Source organism: Gadus chalcogrammus, chromosome 19 (assembly GCF_026213295.1).
Source record: "Gadus chalcogrammus isolate NIFS_2021 chromosome 19, NIFS_Gcha_1.0, whole genome shotgun sequence".
NCBI classification, from domain to species: Eukaryota; Metazoa; Chordata; class Actinopteri; order Gadiformes; family Gadidae; genus Gadus; species Gadus chalcogrammus.
In genome coordinates this window covers 3,505,605-3,524,128 of record NC_079430.1, presented here as the reverse complement: position 1 = coordinate 3,524,128, position 18,524 = coordinate 3,505,605, and the positions used below count along the sequence as shown (strand labels likewise).

The 18,524-nt window shown below is 45.8% G+C and overlaps 1 protein-coding gene across 1 annotated transcript; it reads right to left on the bottom strand.

Moving 5' to 3' along the window:
- Positions 1-5,820: 5,820 nt before the first annotated feature.
- On the bottom strand, positions 5,821-18,412 carry fech (ferrochelatase). Its single transcript, XM_056578356.1, has 11 exons — positions 17,512-18,412; positions 16,829-16,913; positions 15,721-15,840; positions 13,558-13,706; positions 12,215-12,349; positions 11,898-12,004; positions 11,501-11,599; positions 10,800-10,907; positions 10,286-10,450; positions 9,288-9,347; positions 5,821-8,161 (listed from the first exon to the last, which is right to left on the bottom strand). The coding sequence occupies exons 1-11, from the start codon at positions 17,549-17,551 to the stop codon at positions 8,027-8,029; spliced, it is 1,203 nt and encodes a 400-aa protein (XP_056434331.1). The 5' UTR covers positions 17,552-18,412; the 3' UTR covers positions 5,821-8,026.
- Positions 18,413-18,524: the final 112 nt, after the last annotated feature.

The window sequence follows — 18,524 nt, the reverse complement described above, 5'->3', positions numbered from 1 at the left end:
TCCAGCATGGCATTAACCGGTGTAGCTAACGCGTACTGAATCCCAACTAGCCTATCCTAGCCATGATTAGAGGCTATTCGTCCCTACAGCATGGATCTGGGCGACGTCAGTGATTAGCACAACTAGCAAGCGGGACAGCACGACTTTAGCTCCACCTGTGAGTGGATCATTCATTCATCGTCCATGGGCACAAGCTACCTCTGACACCCTACCAGTAAGGCAAACTGTTAGACAACTGTACTACAGACTCCGAAGTCATGTTTTGAAAGGCTTTGCTGGTGGTTGGCTGAAAGACGTTAGCACTCCTGCTCGTAGTTCAGTCTAACTAATGTTCAAAGTGCCAGAGCAGGGATTTTAACTGGCAACTGCCCTGACAAAACTACAGTTTTCTGACAGTCTTCAGTACTGTGGAGTGTGTACTACTACGACAACCGAGAATTACAGTGTATACCAAAGATTTAACTTTCACTGATGTTGTTATTTTATACATCCTCACGGTTCCTGTCCGGGTCGCCCGGTAACCCAAACCCTGATCAACTAACACTAATCAGTTCAGTTGGGGGACGTCTCTCCCATTAACCTTTCGATGGATTAAAAAGATGAACTCAATCCACATTAGTAAAACTCATCAGAGCATACTGACATAGTGACATATTTCAAGTCAAGGTCTTTAGTGATGTATTTGTTACGTCTTTCCCACAATGTCTCATTGTAAACCACCATGCCATGCTTGAGAAGTGAGGAGGCTTTCAAAGATGATTGGACGTCCAAACTGTCCTTTAGAGTCTGGTAGCCAACCGACATAAGCGTTCCTTCAAGGGGGAGGGACTACACTGCTACTGTAAATGTACAACAACAATAAGCAAAAGCCAAACCAAAAAATAACAACAGATAACTGCTGAGAGAAACTGCTCGAAAAATCGGTCAAATAGCTTTATCCTTTAGTTTTTCTCTTTCTGTCTGTTACGCTTCTACTCCAAAGACAGCCCTGCCCCTAGTGGAGAAGGGGCGGGGCAAAGGGTGTAGAAGGTGGAGCCTACTGCAGGGTGTGTCTGCAGGTTACATTGGGCTGAACCAAACCAAAAAAGAGGGAGGGGGGGTTTGAAATCCAAAGAGCTTTTCATTGCTTGTCTTTATAGTACTTAAAAATGTAACTACTTCTACTACTTCTGCTACTATGTTGCTTCTTTTGCAATATTTGATTTTTATTAAATGTAATTTATATTTTTTTATGTAATTTCTTTTTTTTATGTTTAATTCAGATTTAATTTAAACTGTTTTGTTTTACTGTTGCAAAATCTCCCCGTTAACCTTTGACCCTTAATGCGATTAGCTTTGCCAAAGTTTACAATGTTTGTTCTGTTTATCTTCCTATTTTGGCGCTGTATTTATTTATGAGCCGTCCTAGAACACATTAGTTTTGTACTTAATAATTTAATGTTATTTAATTAGATGTAATCACTTTTTTTGTAATGAATATTTATGGTTATTTAAGAATGTTAGTTGCATCAAAGATGCAGTGCTTCTACACCACGAGTTAATTTATTCCTATCTTTACTTTGAGGAGCAGGGTGAATGTTGGGCTTTAAGGACAGAAAACCGTAGGAATGTGTGATTAGATGTAGAGAGCGTTCTCTTCTGTCTCCTCTCCCACCCTGCACTGTCCCCCTGTGCGACCTTTATGATCAAATCAATCTTAATAGGACCAGTAGTACCGAGGATGGGCATCGCTTTGACCAGCCTTTTCCTTTCTAGGGATTGTTCCATTGTTGGCTTGTTTTCCATTTTGTTTTAATGCAAATTATTTTGCAGTCGGCCGCTACTGAACAAGCATTGTTTGTGCAACACTTTGTACTGAAGAGTGAGAGGCAGGGGGGTGTTCTTTAAAGAAAACAGAGAAACCAAAGATGTATCTTCTCCAAGCTTGGCCTGGGCAACCACTCTCCTCCTCTCCCTCCTCCTGTCTTTCAGCCTCTCGATCCCCCTGCTCTCCTCTTGTTCTGAAGGGGACAGGAAATGGCGTGACTTCTCTTCCTTAACAGAGGGAGGGGGGGCAGTAGACAGAACACAGACACCCAACCAGCCGTCCACTGTTGTCGAAGGGAAGCCAATCCAGCGAAGGGCTGATGAAACAGGTTGATATGAGGAGCTAGTTGGCCGTTGCATGGTTAGCCTGCTGCTAATGTCCTAGTGTCTCATCCATCTCCTGTCAAACCATCCAATATGAGATGAGGTAGAACTAAACCCCCCCCACCCCCGCTGACGCCCACAAAAATGGGGATGTTTTTTGTTTTACGGTGAATTAAGATCCCAGGAGGCCACATCTGTATTCCAGTTAGATTACATCACTGTCTGACCTGTAACTCAAAGCGCTTAGGGAACATCCCTCCGGAGGGGATGTCACTCAGACCCTCATGAGCACTGGACCAAGTTAGTCTGGGAGAGAGAGAGAGAGAGAGAGAGAGAGAGAGAGAGAGAGAGAGAGAGAGAGAGAGAGAGAGAGAGAGAGAGAGAGAGAGAGAGAGAGAGAGAGAGAGAGAGAGAGAGTTGCTAATGCTAACCATGGGTTGTTGGGCTTGCTTTGTTCTTGTATGTTTCCTGAGTCAGTCCTGCTCCCAGAGAAGTCGAGGGGGGGGGGGGTTGTTGGTGAGAACCCTGAGAGATCCCTGGACCAGTGCCTTGCTTGCGACCAAGTGACAGTCCAGACAACTCAGTGAGTCTTACAGGTGTCTGTTCAAATACCTCAAAGTATTAAACCAAAGTATAAAACCAAAGTATTCCCCTTGAGCTGGCCTTGACTGCCTCTCTCCGCGTGCCCACGGGTCCAGTTGGAGTGATTGTGTCTGTTGTCCCTCCTCGCCTGTTCGTCGAATCAAAGCAATGTGGTTCAACCCTAACCAAAGTGATGAGGCAGTGGTTCCGTGTGTTCTGTCTTCTCTACCCCACTCTCTCTAGACGGTGGCAAAGCTTTAAAGGCCGAGGTTGCAGAGATACCTCATAGCGTGTAGCTTTAGTGCCATGTTTAGGATGTAGCGTATCCTAATGCGCTACATATGAAGTGTATCGACCGTTACTCACTGACTCCTCCTCCTTCCTTGGGTCAGCGACCTCTGAACCAAATGATTGGGGTCAACCTTATGTCTTGATTCCGTTTTTCAGATAGAATAACATTTATTTTGTCAACGTTGGAGAAGAGTGCCGAAACCAAAAATGAAAGAGCTTGTCCTTTTACCTCCACTCTCTCTCTCTGTGTTTAGTTGTTTTATCTCTCTGAGGTCTCTCCGTCGTCGGCTGAGGAGGGGGGTTGAACTGACGGCTTTTTGGGATATTATTGGAGCAAGGCCAGATTTGAACTGCCTTTAATCAGATCATTACCATATTATTTGCATCCTGTCCAGCCATCAAACGATTGAACTCCATGCATCATTGATTTTGATTATTGATTATATCTGATCAGTGTTCTACTCTCAAACATTACCGCAGACTGATTTTATGCATGAGTATATTTACAATTAGCTAGCCATGTAATGCATTGTGATTAATATCCTTGTTATTATGTATTATTACTTTTCATTTAATAATGGGTATTGTACTATTAGCTTGCGTTACGTTTTGCAATACTCTGAATCACTAGCACATGCTAACAGGTTGTCAATCAGCAGACAGGAACAGGAAACAGAGACCTCCATGGGTCCTGTTGCCTTCCAAAGAAAGACCCTCCCACCAAAACCACAGTCCGACTGGCAGCATTGTGCAAACAAGGTAGCGTCGGGTGAACTATGTGGCTTCAAAAACGAACATTCCAAAGTTAGCCACCACGAAACAGTTAGCATCATGTATAGGAGGCTTTAAGATGGCTTCAGGTAACACCGTGTGAAAGAAGCAGCTTTAAGATGGCTTCAGACAGAACATGGATGGAGGGGTCTGAATGAGTCCCCTGATGTCTTCACATCCTCTGTAGTGCCTGACCATCTCTCCCCTCAGGAGTCACCTCGGTCCGTCTGAAGATGGCCCATGGATCCTGATTGTATTCAATTAATTGAAACAACCCAAATTCAATATTTCCCTCAACACCTGTCGCCAAACCGAGTCATTATTTGTGAAGAACCTAGAGCAGATTAACAGTATTTTAAGTGTAACCACAAAGTGTTTCGTTTTAATCAGTATTACACTTTAGAAAATGCCAAATATGTAATCTAAATTTTTTTTTTTTGCAGTTTTAGCGCCATGTTGACCAAAGATCACTTATTTTCTTTTGATCAGAATAACTGATATTCTGAAACTGTAAACCAAATTAATTCAAATATAAACCAAAGTAAACTCCATGCCTGTCCATATTGCTTATTATCTAGCACACGCCAAAGCAACCTGACCCCACCTTAATGTCATCACCAAGCATTCTTGCTTTTTATTTTTTGATCCTGTTTCTTTCCAAAATATTGTTTTTCTGATCATTTTTTTATATGTATTTTGTTCCATAATTGTTGTAATTATACTGAAATGATGCATTTTATTTTACAGAAAAAGAAACAATTGAAAACTTGATCAAAATTGAAGGAGGGATTTGGAGTAAATGTTGTTCCACTCTATGTATAAATGAAAAAATAAAGTTGTCACAATGGTCTTATCCATGTATACCGTCTGCCATCAGTCTGCTTTTTACAACCACTTTCTGGATGTTTTACTAGTTTTGCAACCTACTTGAATCATTCAGTTGTGATATGACTAGCCCTCTCTCCCTCAACACCCTGGTCTCTCTACCAATCCGTCCCTGAGCAGATCCAGAGCAGCACCTCTCTCTGCATGCCCCCACCCTCTTTCTCATCGATTGCACCAGCCGTTAATCAGTGAAGGGAGGGAAGGAGAGGGGAGGGAAAGATAGGGGGTAAGAGAAAAGGAGAGAGGAAGAGAAATGATAATGGCAGAGGAGATGGCCCCTGCCGTCCCCAGACACTCATCGGCTCAGAGAGAGCTGAACTGGAACCAATCAACCGCAGATGTGAGGACTGGGCCACCGCATGGGAGAGGGGAGCCCTGAGCAGAAGGAACATTGAGTGGAGAAGAGCGAGGAGATATGAGTGAGTAGAGAGGAAAGGAGATATGAGTGAGTGCAGGAGAGGAGATATGAGTGAGTGGAGAAGAGAGAGGAGATATGAGTGAGTGGAGGAGAGGAGATATGAGTGAGTAGAGAGAGGAGATATGAGTAAGTAGAGAAAAGAGATATGAGTGAGTAGAGAAGAGAGGAGATATGAGTGAGTAGAGAGAGGAGATATGAGTGAGTGGAGAAGAGAGAGGAGATATGAGTAAGTGGAGAAGAGAGAGGAGATATGAGTGAGTAGAGAGAGGAGATATGAGTGAGTGGAGAAGAGCGAGGAGATACGAGTGAGTGGAGAAGTGAGAGGAGAAACGAGTGAGTGGAGGAGAGCGAGGAGATATGAGTGAGTGGAGAAGAGAGGAGATATGAGTGAGTGGAGAAGAGAGGAGATACGAGTGAGTGGAGAAGAGAGAGGGGATATGAGTGAGTGGAGAAGAGAGAGGGGATATGAGTGAGTGGAGAAGAAGGAGGAGATACGAGTGAGGGGATAAGAAAGAAGAGATATGAGTGGAGATGAAAGAGGAGATACGAGTGAGGGGATAAGAAAGAGGAGATATGAGTGAGGGGATAAGAAAGAGATATGAGTGAGGGGAGAAGAGCGAGTAGCTTCGAGGGTTGCAGGAGAGGAGGAACCGTTACCGTGTGGGCCAGTAAGCCATGGCGAAATAAAATGATAAATAAAGACCGAAGGAGACATAGAAGAGGTTAACCACAGTAAGGAAGGGAGATGATAACAGACAACGACTCACTTAGGCCATTGAGCGCTTTTATTTTGAAGGAAGACTGATCATACATTTCATCCCATTATATTTGGGTCTCTTAAATATAAAAAGATACACGTCTGAACAGCATGAGGTGGATGACCTATGAAAGGATTAATAAATACCTTTAAAAAAAAAAATGCTATATGAATTAGCGAGCTCTTAGCTGGCAGATAACCCGGCTTAATGTAAATTCAAAGAAATACAAACAAACTTTAGCCTCCTTTACAGAAAGGACAGCTCACAGTTAATGCATTAGGACGTCCAGAAACAAAACGTCTTCAAATACGACGAGCATTTCTGTGAACTTTACACTAAAACCAAACAAACCCTGCAAAAGACAAGCCAAACGATGGGTACTAGGGGCATGTTCACCTGTGGAAGACCACTGGACATCAGGAAACAACGGAGCATTGTAGCGGTCCAAGAGGTACCTTTAATGTGCTCCCCAATTAAGTATTGGATGATATGAACAACGCCAGCCCAGATACCCCCGGCGGTGGTATGGTGCTAGGAGCCTCAGTACAGAACACTTCAGCCCAGAGCACAGGGTCGGGATCCACTTCAGTGACGCTTCCGTTCCTATCTGGAAACTTAGTTGAAGTACACATGCATGGGAAAGCAAAGATCCAGCCGTTGAGCTTGTAAAAAGGCACATAATCAAGGCTTTAGAGATCAGCACACACAACGTCGTTCAGCTCATCCTCAGGAAAGGAAGGGCATTCAATGTGTGGGCACATACATCTGAGAAGAGGGACACACATCTGAGAACATTGACCCACAGCCCAGTAGTGGATCCAGGGCAACCAAATGTAACATTAAGCAGAAAACCAGGACATTCATTCCCAGGATGTACCCGGTCATGTTCGGTTTACCTTGAACTCAAGAGGAAGGTGGAAAATAAGAAGAAAATACCACAAAAAAATAAATAGAAAAAAGTACTGCATTGTGCCTGAATGGTGAACAAATCTGCTCCCCAGGAAACCTTACAAGATATAACAGAGATTGAGAGATTTATCTCTATACATTTTCATATATATATATATATATATATATATATAGATAGACAGATCTGTCTCTATACCCGATTCCCTTGCATTCTACCATTACAAGGCCATGGTCAGTGGATCCATTTTGTGTACTCGTCACTTCGCTCTAGTCATGACTTCAGTGGAACATGTTAGTGTAGCTAAACTTGTTCTAGCCAAGCTAACCTTGGAAAGATAATCCCATTTGAAATCTGGTTTAAAACCCAGTGGTGGCATGACAGGAGTCTAGATGGAGTCCGATCTCCCGTTAGGGTGGGATAAGGTAGCATGAACCACGTAGTGGTTGGGATGGCGACTAGCATGAAAAAAAGAGAAGCAGATCGAAGCACCAGAAATATTAACGATATTCGAGATTTTACTGACTGTTGGAAGATCTACCACCACTGCCGCTGGTGTCCGATTAGTGAACTGCACCCGGCATAACTGATCTAAAAGTAGCCATCTAGTGAGCCACCCTTAAATTACTAATGAGGTGACCATGGTTATCGCTCAAATCCCACAGAAGACACTGAACTCCAGAGCAAATCCTGTAAGTGATAAAGGGAAGAGATTTGTGCACAGTTCTACACTGCTCCTGAAGAAAAATTAAACTACCAATAATAATTCTAATACTAAATGTTTCTGCGTCAGATGTGCTGTCTTAGAGTTAAACCATACCTTACATATTAATGTGAAGCACTTAATTTCCCTTTCTCCTCCAATCAGAAGGCAGGGATTAGAGATAGAGCGTGATATCAGAAGCTGACCAATGTGGTGGGGACTTAGCGAGACGCAGGCTGGAAACGACATCAATGCCGTCCCAATATCCATCAGCAGGGGCCGACAGGGTTTCCTACACACATGTTCAGGGGCCGAGTGTGTGAGGCGAATAAATAACCAATAAATAACAACTTCCTGTCGTCTGCACTCGTTTGTGACTCTTGTATACCAGATTAGTGGGCTGTTTTTTCCATCCTGGAAGTGTGTGTGTGTTGTGTTCTGTTGTATGTGGTGTGTGTGTGTCCATCCTAAGCGTAATGTACACCATATTATGCAGCATGTCACTATCTCTATGCAGTCTTATGGATCCTCTGTGTGGTACTACAGGCGGTCATAAGGTGGGTGGTGCTTGGCGGGGACGGTCACGCCTTCTGGGCGGAGAAGAAGGCCTTGGCCTCTCCGCAGGTGGGGTTGATGCAGAGGGGGCACCTGAGGGTGAGCTGGCGGGAGCAGGGCTGATCGGAGATCAGGTGGGACTGGACCAGCTGCGCTAGTGCCTGCAGAGAGAGAAAAAGAGAGAGAGAGAGAGACACCCGTCATCACCTGGTTCTGCTCGCCCGCACCGCCACCCAGCCGCCATGCACCGCTACACATGCGAGCAGCAACGGGTTGGTTAGTCAGAACCAACGCGTCAGAAACCCTCCTCAAGCAGAGGCTCCCCGTCCCACCCTGTTCATAGGGTGGGGTGGTTTTGCGGCGTTTCTCGGAGGCACGCCCCCTTTTTGTCTTCATCTCTCAGTGATGATGCCCTCAGCAAAATGGCTGTGCACGTGAAGACGTTGGTCATTTTAAATGATTTTAAATGCTCGTACACACTTGATTACATTGCTACTATATTCCGGTCACCAATGTATGCATTGCAGGGTCTTGCTGTGCGTGCAATACAATGTAAAGTTGTGTTGTTTGTTTTTGCGCTGGTTTGCTAAAGAGGCTAATAAAAAAACAACGACTAGCCAATTTCATGACACAATCACAAAGTCGAACGGGAACGCTATAAATGCTCCGAGACCGGAAACAACCTCAAAAGTGCAACTCGGAAAGCTGGCTTCAGAGGATTCATGATCACACCATGAGACCCCCTTATGACGTCTGGACATATATACTGGGACATCTATAGAACTGTATACAGGGACATCTATAGAACTATATACAAGGACATCTTTAGAACTATAAAGAGATATATGGGCCAAATATATTGAGAAATTGATTGAACTGGGACTTTTAACAATACATGCATCATACTGCTTTACAGGTGTTTTAATAACCATTAATGTTATTAAGCTAGTGTGTTTATGTGTTGCTTGGCAACAGTTCAGTCCCAGTCGCGGATCTATTTGTGTTGGTGAAGTCAAATAAATCATTAAATAAACAAACAAATCATAATCTGTTGTTGCTGATTACTGTTAACTAATAAATGGTGCTTGTAGAACTGTTTTATAAAAGCAATTTCCCACTGAAGGTCGTGCTGTTGTACTGAATATCAGCACGGCTGGGATTATCTTCGGCACTGGGCCTACGGTCCGAGGCTGATGTTCAGGACAACAGCACGACCTCTCGTGTGATATTGCTTAAATATACAAAATGTAGTGTATGTATGTAATGTATGTGTGTGTGCGTACAAACCTTCATGAACAGAGGATTCCCGTTCAGAGACTCAGCTCGTCTAATATTCTCCACCCCACACTGGAGAGCATAAATACAAGCAAAGAATGAAAAACAGACACTACACATACCTGCGGTGTCCCATTCAGTTTAAATGTATAAAGTGTATTAGAGTCAGACCCTAGAAGGCCCATTTTGAGCTTCCCTTGGCATTACTTAATCTTATATCTAGCAAGACCAGTGACTTGTATTAATGAATGAGTCAGTGAGTGAGTGAGTGAGTGAACGATTGAGTAATGAGTGAGTGAACGATTGAGTAATGAGTGAGTGAACAAATTGAGTAATGAGTGAGTGAACGATTGAGTAATGAGTGAACGAATGAGTGAGTAATGAGTGAATAATGAGTGAACTAATGAGTGAGTAATGAGTGAATAATGAGTGAACGAGTAATGAGTGAACGAGTGAGTGAGTAATGAGTGAACGAGTGAACGAGTTGAGTGAGTAATGAGTGAGTAATGAGTGACTAATGAGTGAGCGAGTGAGTAATGAGTGAACGAGTGAACGAGTGAGTAATGAGTGAACGAGTGAGCGAGTGAGTGAGTAGTGAGTGAGTAGTGAGTGAGTAATGAGTGAGTAGTGAGTGAGTGAACGAGTGAGTAATGAGTGAGCGACTGAGTGAACGAGTGAGTGAACGAGTGAGTAACGAGTGAACGAGTGAGCGAGTGAGTAACGAGTGAACGAGTAACGAGTGAACGAGTAGTGAGTGAGTAACGAGTGAGCGAGTGAGTAACGAGTGAACGAGTAACGAGTGAACGAGTAGTGAGTGAGTAACGAGTGAGCGAGTGAACGAGTAGTGAGTGAGTAACGAGTGAACGAGTGAGTAACCAGTGAGCGAGTGAGTAACGAGTGAACGAGGAGTGAGTGAGTGAGTGAGTGAGTGAGTGAGTGAGTGAGTGAGTGAGTGAGTGAGTGAGTGAGTGAGTGAGTGAGTGAGTGAGTGAGTGAGTGAGTGGTCCTACCTCCTCCCCCAGGACCTGTGAGTACTCTATGTCCAGCTCGTGGAGCGTCTCGATGTGGTCGGAGGTGAAGGCGATGGGGACCAGCAGCAGGTTCTTCTTCCCCCGCTCACACAGACCCTTGATCACGTCGTCTGTCTGGGGCCCCAGCCACGCCATGGGCCCCACCTGGGGAGCGCCGGGAACCAGCCCTCAGTTAGCACACACATACCCAGCGGACGCAAGAGGACCCTACACATCACAGCTGCACAGGGAGGTGACAGATTGGTATTGTGTTTTCTATTGTAGGGTCTTTATTTAATGTGATTAGATTTATTATCATTGATATTTGTACCTAATATAACTTCAGCCGCTTTGGCAATGGGGAGTGTGTATTCAGATTGATAAAGTAAGGTTCTTAGGATTAATAGAGACACATTGCCCCCTTGTGGCCAGTCTCTATATAACAATAAAAAATAGGCCAACAGGTTAGATTCCCTCCTCCTTGGTGTGTGTGGTGTGTGTTGTGTGTGCAGACCTTGGACTGCCACACGAGCCTGTAGGGGTTACAGTGGTCCAGAGCCTCCATGACTCTCTGGACCGTGGCCCCCACCTCCTGGGGATAGGGGTCGCCGCGGTTCACCACCTACACCCCCACCACGCAGAGGAGACAACAAGGAAGTGCATTGGTAAATGGGCATGGCGCTTCCTGTGGCGAAGTGGAATGATTGGTCCACCTTGAGGGAAAGCTATAGTGAGTATCATTAGTCCTCATTTCAGAGATCAGAATCCAAATCCAAAAATCATGATATATGAAAATGGAATGGAGTCTACGCAGGAATCATGATGGGGAGAGAGCGGAGTCTACGCAGGACTCATGATGGGGAGAGAGCGGAGTCTACGCAGGACTCATGATGGGGAGAGAGCGGAGTCTACGCAGGACACATGATGGTAGAGTAGAGTGGGGTCTACGCAGGACTCATGATGGTAGAGTGTGGGGTCTACGCAGGACTCATGATGGTAGAGAGTGGGGTCTACGCAGGACTCATGATGGTAGAGAGTGGGGTCTACGCAGTCCTCATGATGGTAGAGAGTGGGGTCTACGCAGGACTCATGATGGTAGAGAGTGGGGTCTACGCAGGACTCATGATGGTAGAGGGGTCTACACAGGACTCATGATGGTAGAGGGGTCTACACAGGACTCATGATGGCAGAGAGTGGGGTCTAAACAGGACTCACGGCCATGGGGAGAGAGTGTGCGGAGAAGAGGATCACGACTTCATTCCTCTTATCTTCCGGAAACTTCAGCAGCTCGTTGCGGATGTGATCTGCAAAACACTGTCAAGGAAAGAACATTGAAATACCTCCTTCACAATGTTATAACTTACTGCTTCATTTCAAATGACTTCATGAGGAGAAGGTTAAAAAAGGATTGACTTAGAAATGACTCAGTGAACGAGGATGGCTCTACAAGAGAACCCTCGGTTCATCGTGCTCAGGGACGGGACCAGCTTCTGCTGAGTGTCCTCACTGACAAACAGGTCGGTCTGTCACCACACCCGTGCTCCCACCTCAGGCGTTCTTTCATCTTTACTCTCGTTGTCCTGTGTAAGTCTGACTGAAGTGTGTGTCTCACCTCCACCAGCAGAGGGTGGGTGGGCCAGCGGTCGATCACGCTCCAGCGCATCTTGGGCCCCTCCCCCCGGTCTCTATAGTAACGGTAGATGGCGTTCAGGCTGCTTCCTGTTCGACACAAAAAATAAAAACAAACTGATGTATAAAGTATACAAAATATAAATATATATCTATGGAAATGTTTACTACTTATTGATAATGCACACACCTTCATACATACAGACATACATATATATACTTTTTTATGTCCATAACTGGGTAGTGTTAAGTAGTGTGCATATAATACTGTAGTATTACTAGGGGTACTACTGGTATTACCTGTAGTAGAACAGCTGTACTGGGGGTACTGGGTGAAGGCGACTGCCCTCTCTATCCCGTCCTTCTCCATCTCTTCGATGGACTCCTCCGTCAGCGGGTGGACGTAGCGGAAGCCGATGTAGAATTTGTGAGGCGCTGGGAACAGAGAGGCCAGGTTAGTGCTTTGATCCAGGATCCTCATGCCCTGTCCTGTCTCCCCCCGCCTCCTCCACCCCCCCCCCCCCCCCCCCCCCCCTCCCACATGTTCCAGGATGTCCCAGTTCAACAGATGTACCCAGAAGGCCTTCTGATGTTCACTCCAACAATGGCCGCAAATATGCAGAGCGCACATGTATGGTACCGAGGCATACAACAGAGTTGTAGAGGGGTACATAACAGAGTTGTAGCGAGGTATACAACAGTGTTGTAGCGAGGTATACAGCAGAGTTGTAGCGAGGTATACAACAGTGTTGTAGAGAGGTACACTGTAGCGAGGTATACAACAGAGTTGTAGCGAGGTGTACAACTGAGTGTGTGCTCTGGGCCACTTCATTGTGATTCTTCATTCAGAGGTCAGGATTAGGAGCGCCAAACAGACCCACTACTCAAGGAGGGGCTCCAAACAGAGCAGGAGGGAGAGGGATGGTCTCCGGACGCAGCCTGAGCTAGGGAGAGAAGGGGTGCTACATGGAGACCAGTTGGGGTGGTCTCCATGACCACAACACGTTATCAGGGTGGGTTGTGAGAACACACCCCAGCGCAACCCCTTATCTCCAACACACACCAGCCCTTCTACCGGCTATCCCGACCCAGGGGATTGACAATACACAAGGTATCATATGGATTTGGAAACGCTTGACAGTTTCGCATTGATATCTTTGTGATCGTTTACCCTGACATGCAGTGTTAGCATATTACATTTATAACACTCAACTGTGATGATGAACACCTGGCTTCATCAGGATAAATCCGTCTTTAAGAATAAGAGTTGATAAAGATCTTTCAGGAGAACATTTCTTCAACAGACATAAGGCTGAGACCCAACGTACACCAGCTGGACTGATCTGATCGGGGGAGCAGCGAGAGCCCTCTGTCTGTTCTGCCTCGATAGGGAAGGAACACACATGATCCGCTACCGAGGCCTGCTTTAATAACCTTTAGAGAAGCCCAGTGTGCATAGGGTACGACTCAAACCCATGAGCAGATTGAGAGGTGACTAGATGTCCAGCTATATTCACATGGTACCGGCCTCCGTGTGATCCACGGACTACTCCAGACTAACCCAGGGATCAGAGCGGGTTACGGCGGGAAGCGGCTCGGCGCCAGTGGTCCGCTATGTCAACGGACTAGGCCGCTCTCCTCACCCGTGTCGGGGGACATCTGGTCCAGGAGCCGCACCATGCCCTCCCCCTGCATGGAGGTCCAGTGCTTGATCGGGGAGCCTCCTCCGATGCGGCTGTACTGCTCCTGGATCTTTGGTGTCCGCCGTCTGGCGATCAGCGGCCCCAGCTTACTGTGAGGGGAACCATACCCGTTATTACCCTCTATCATTACCCTCCATCAGCTCACTATGAGGGGAACCATACCCGTTATTACCCTCTATCATTACCCTCCATCAGCTCACTGTGAGGGGAACCATACCCGTTATTACCCTCTATCATTACCCTCCATCAGCTCACTGTGAGGGGAACCATACCCGTTAGTACCCTCTATCATTACCCTCCATCAGCTTACTGTGAGGGGAACCATACCCGTTATTACCCTCCATCAGCTCACTGTGAGGGGAACCATACCCGTTATTACCCTCTATCATTACCCTCCATCAGCTTACTGTGAGGGGAACCATACCCGTTATTACCCTCTATCATTACCCTCCATCAGCTCACTGTGAGGGGAACCATACCCGTTATTACCCTCCATCATTACCCTCCATCAGCTTACTGTGAGGGGAACCATACCCGTTATTACCCTCTATCATTACCCTCCATCAGCTTACTGTGAGGGGAACCATACCCGTTATTACCCTCTATCATTACCCTCCATCAGCTCTGTGTGAGGGGAACCATACCCGTTATTACCCTCTATCATTACCCTCCATCAGCTTACTGTGAGGGGAACCATACCCGTTATTACCCTCTATCATTACCCTCCATCAGCTCACTGTGAGGGGAACCATACCCGTTATTACCCTCTATCATTACCCTCCATCAGCTTACTGTGAGGGGAACCATACCCGTTATTACCCTCTATCATTACCCTCCATCAGCTCACTATGAGGGGAACATACCCGTTATTACCCTCTATCTTTACCCTCCATCATTACCCTCTATTATTACCCTCCATCAGCTTACTGTGAGGGGAACCATACCCATTATTACCCTCTATCATTACCCTCCATCAGCTCACTGTGAGGGGAACCATACCCGTTATACCCTCTATCTTTACCCTCCATCATTACCCTCTATTATTACCCTCCATCAGCTTACTGTGAGGGGAACCATACCCGTTATTACCCTCTATCATTACCCTCCATCAGCTCACTGTGAGGGGAACCATACCCGTTATTACCCTCCATCAGCTCACTGTGAGGGGAACCATACCCGTTATTACCCTCCATCATTACCCTCCATCAGCTCACTGTGAGGGGAACCATACCCGTTATTACCCTCTATCATTACCCTCCATCAGCTCACTGTGAGGGGAACCATACCCGTTATTACCCTCTATCATTACCCTCCATCAGCTCACTGTGAGGGGAACCATACCCGTTATTACCCTCTATCATTACCCTCCATCAGCTCACTGTGAGGGGAACATACCCGTTATTACCCTCTATCTTTACCCTCCATCATTACCCTCTATTATTACCCTCCATCAGCTTACTGTGAGGGGAACCATACCCATTATTACCCTCTATCATTACCCTCCATCAGCTCACTGTGAGGGGAACCATACCCGTTATTACCCTCTATCTTTACCCTCCATCATTACCCTCTATTATTACCCTCCATCAGCTTACTGTGAAGGGAACCATACCCGTTATTACCCTCTATCATTACCCTCCATCAGCTCACTGTGAGGGGAACCATACCCGTTATTACCCTCCATCAGCTCACTGTGAGGGGAACCATACCCGTTATTACCCTCCATCAGCTCACTGTGAGGGGAACCATACCCGTTATACCCTCCATCATTACCCTCCATCAGCTCACTGTGGGGGTTATAGTGTTCCATCAGGAGGAGGGAGAACCATACAGTCTATTACCCTCCATGGTTACATCTCGTGTTCCCAACTCGCCTAATCATACTGCGTGTTCAAATGAACATAGAGTGTAACACTGGGATCTTCCTTTACGTCAACAGGAACACGAGCAGTGTTGCCAGATTGGGCCAGATTTCCCGCCCAATCAGGCAACACTGAACACGAGACAACTTGAAAGCTGATGAGTTCATTAAACAAGCATGGTTAAGGTCTAATACTCCAATACCATCGATCACGAGTCACGACCAATGGCGTGTGAGCTTACCTCTGTACAGGAAGCTTCATGAGGTCCGTGTCCTTGAAGAGGCGGAGCAGAAAGTCGTGGACGTCCTCTAGCTTCTCCGGCCCGCCCATGTTCAGCATCAGGATCCCCGTCTTGGGCTTCCTGAAACATTGGCTGGCACTTACTACTGACATGTGATCTACATGCTTTATGTTAGCCAGAAGTGTTACATATTAGCTGTATGCTCTGCTACGAATGTTAGCTACATGTAACGTATGTTAGCTACATGCAGTGTGTGTGGTATGTATATATATATATATGCTTAATGTAAGCCAAAAGTGGTGATAAAGTGTGATTTGTGTTAGCTATGTGATAAAATGACTATTAGCCAGAAGAAGTGCCACTTGGGTTTTTTCGGATACTAACTACACCTGCAACACATATTACATTTCTCCAGTATAAGTGGAATATACTGTAGAACAGGGGTGCCCAACCTTTTTTGACCCAAGATCTACTTTTCAAGTAGCCAACCTCCCGAGATCTACCAGCAAACCTACCTTCAAGCCGGGGGGGGGGGGGGGGGGGGGTAGAGAACAATTGTTGACGGGGGGGAGGGGGTTGTATCGTGAACCTACGGACTTCAGTGGGGGTTTCATTCCGTCTGCGCACGGCACCTTCTCAACGATAATCAATAATCTTCCTCCCACTCAGGGTGAAAATGGTAGGTCTTAGCTTGTTTCCCCTCAGCCATGCCAACGTTTAGGAGTGTGTAACTACTGTTGACGGCTTTCAACTGCTGTTAACAGCACATGCGCTACCGCGCGTATATGTCCCGCGCAAATTTAATTTCATTAAAAAAAAAAAAAAAAATCTTTTTTTTTTTTTTTTTCTTCACCCCTCGCGATCGACTTGGGATCTGTCGGCGATCTACTGGTAGACCGCGATCGACTGGTTGGGCACCCCTGCTGTAGAAGCACAGGAGAACTTTAATATGAAACAGATAATTTGTTTAATGCTAGTTTCACTGAGCCGATATCTGCAGGCATCAGAGGGCCAATGAAATACCTGCTCGCTCATTCTAGAACGCTCACTCAACAAGAGTCTATGAGAAATGTCATGTCAGAATATGTGTGTGTGTGTGTGTGTGTACCTGTTCTCCAGGGTCTCTATGGGAGAGGTTTGTGCCAGTGCAGCAGCAGTACAGCGACTCCTCAGGAAAGCACAAACGCTGGATACTAACAGACACACACATAATTATGTTATCTATAGCAATTCAATTCAATAACACTGCAGAGCTGGGGGTTATATTCCCTGTGTAGATCAATACAAAACAACGTAATATCATCGTCATGAATCATTAAGTACAGTTATGTACAACTGATGTTACATCAGCAGAGTCAAAGCTTATCAATGAACTCAATTTCATAATGCCAGCTGCAGTAACCCCCATGGCCACGGGGGGCGCGGGTTATGCAAGTTGAGAAATTGGAATTGTGTAACTAGGAAATGCTCCTTCTTATACATCCTCCTACTTTAAACAACCCTAGCCGCCTCAAGCTTTGCAGTTCACGACTTCTCTTCAAGTAAACAAACAGCGTTTACGTACGGGATAAACAGTGTTTAACGTTAACAGTCACACAACATCGTCACCTAGAGTAATGTTGATAAGTTACATGTGCTACAGCCAGACCCACTACATACGGCTCCACACACAGCGGAACCACCCCACCGACACACAGTCCCTCTGGCGTGCAGGGGGAACGGGACTGCACGGACCAGGTGGGTCCTACAGTGGGTTACAGAGCTACATGGCTAACAGCACACTTGACCTACGGTGAATGAGCCTCCGAGTGCCTCCAAGCACCGCCATCATGGTCCCTCCGCACCGCCCGGTCTGCTTAAGAGGAAGGTTTAACTACGTCTGGACAGTCGCTACACTATGTCCTCTTGGAGCTAGGCGCACAAGTCCTTCAGCCTCAACCCCACTCTGACAGACCGACTAACTGACAGTAAACCACCACACTTACTGGCTGACAGTAAACCACCAGTGCGTCGCCGACGTTTCCTCTGCGTCATAACGCGTAGTAGGCAGACCCCGCCTACTCCGACTATAGCCACGCCCACTGCGACCATAGCCGCGCCCGCTGTACCCTCTGTTCGCCCATAGATAAAGTATCTGAAAGAACCCTTTGACTGAACAAACATTAAAAGAGTTAAGAGAACGACTTGATTAAATATGTCCTTTCTCCTGCAAATCAATGAGTCACACCACATTCTCATTAATGTGCCAAATGTTTCCTTGTTCCTGGCCCAGAACCGAAGGAGGAACTAGATTCTACTTTCTCCTTCCAGGAATGTGATCTAGTTACCAGATCAGAGCATCGGTCATAACCCAACAAACACAGCCACTCATTTATATCACAGCCGACAAACACGCAAGAACTATACAATAAGTTCCTGTTCATTGTTAACACATGCTTTCTCCCACGGTTTGAAGCAGGCCTTTAAAGCTAACCCTTTATATCAAGTTGGACTCAGACTGTGTGTGTGTGAGTGTGTGTGTTTGTATATGAATATATATAAGGGTTTAAGCAATGCTCTAAGAAATGAACTTAACTAACAATAAAATGTGCATGTTGTAATATGAGATTGTTATTAACCGTCTCTTTGAGAGTGTTGATACTAATAGTTGTGGTTGTGAAAGCAGAAAAAAAAAAAAAAAAAATCCAGAGTAAGAGAGTATTTTTATTTTCCACCCAATAGGAAAGCAGCACAGAAACGCTATCACAGCACACAACACTTTTATGGACTGTTGGTTAAGCTAGAGCAGGGGCAAGAGTGTGTGT

Bases quoted from the DNA above. Each gene is read 5' to 3' on its own strand.
- fech (XM_056578356.1), bottom strand. From the start codon at position 17,551: ATGATGGCGGTGCTTGGAGGCACTCGGAGGCTCATTCACC. The intron at 10,908-11,500 runs GTGAGTCCTGTT...GTGGGGGTGTAG, and splicing joins CACACTCTCTCCCCATGGCC to GTGGTGAACCGCGGCGACCC. The intron at 8,162-9,287 runs GTTTGTACGCAC...CTCTCTCTGCAG, and splicing joins GGAATCCTCTGTTCATGAAG to GCACTAGCGCAGCTGGTCCA.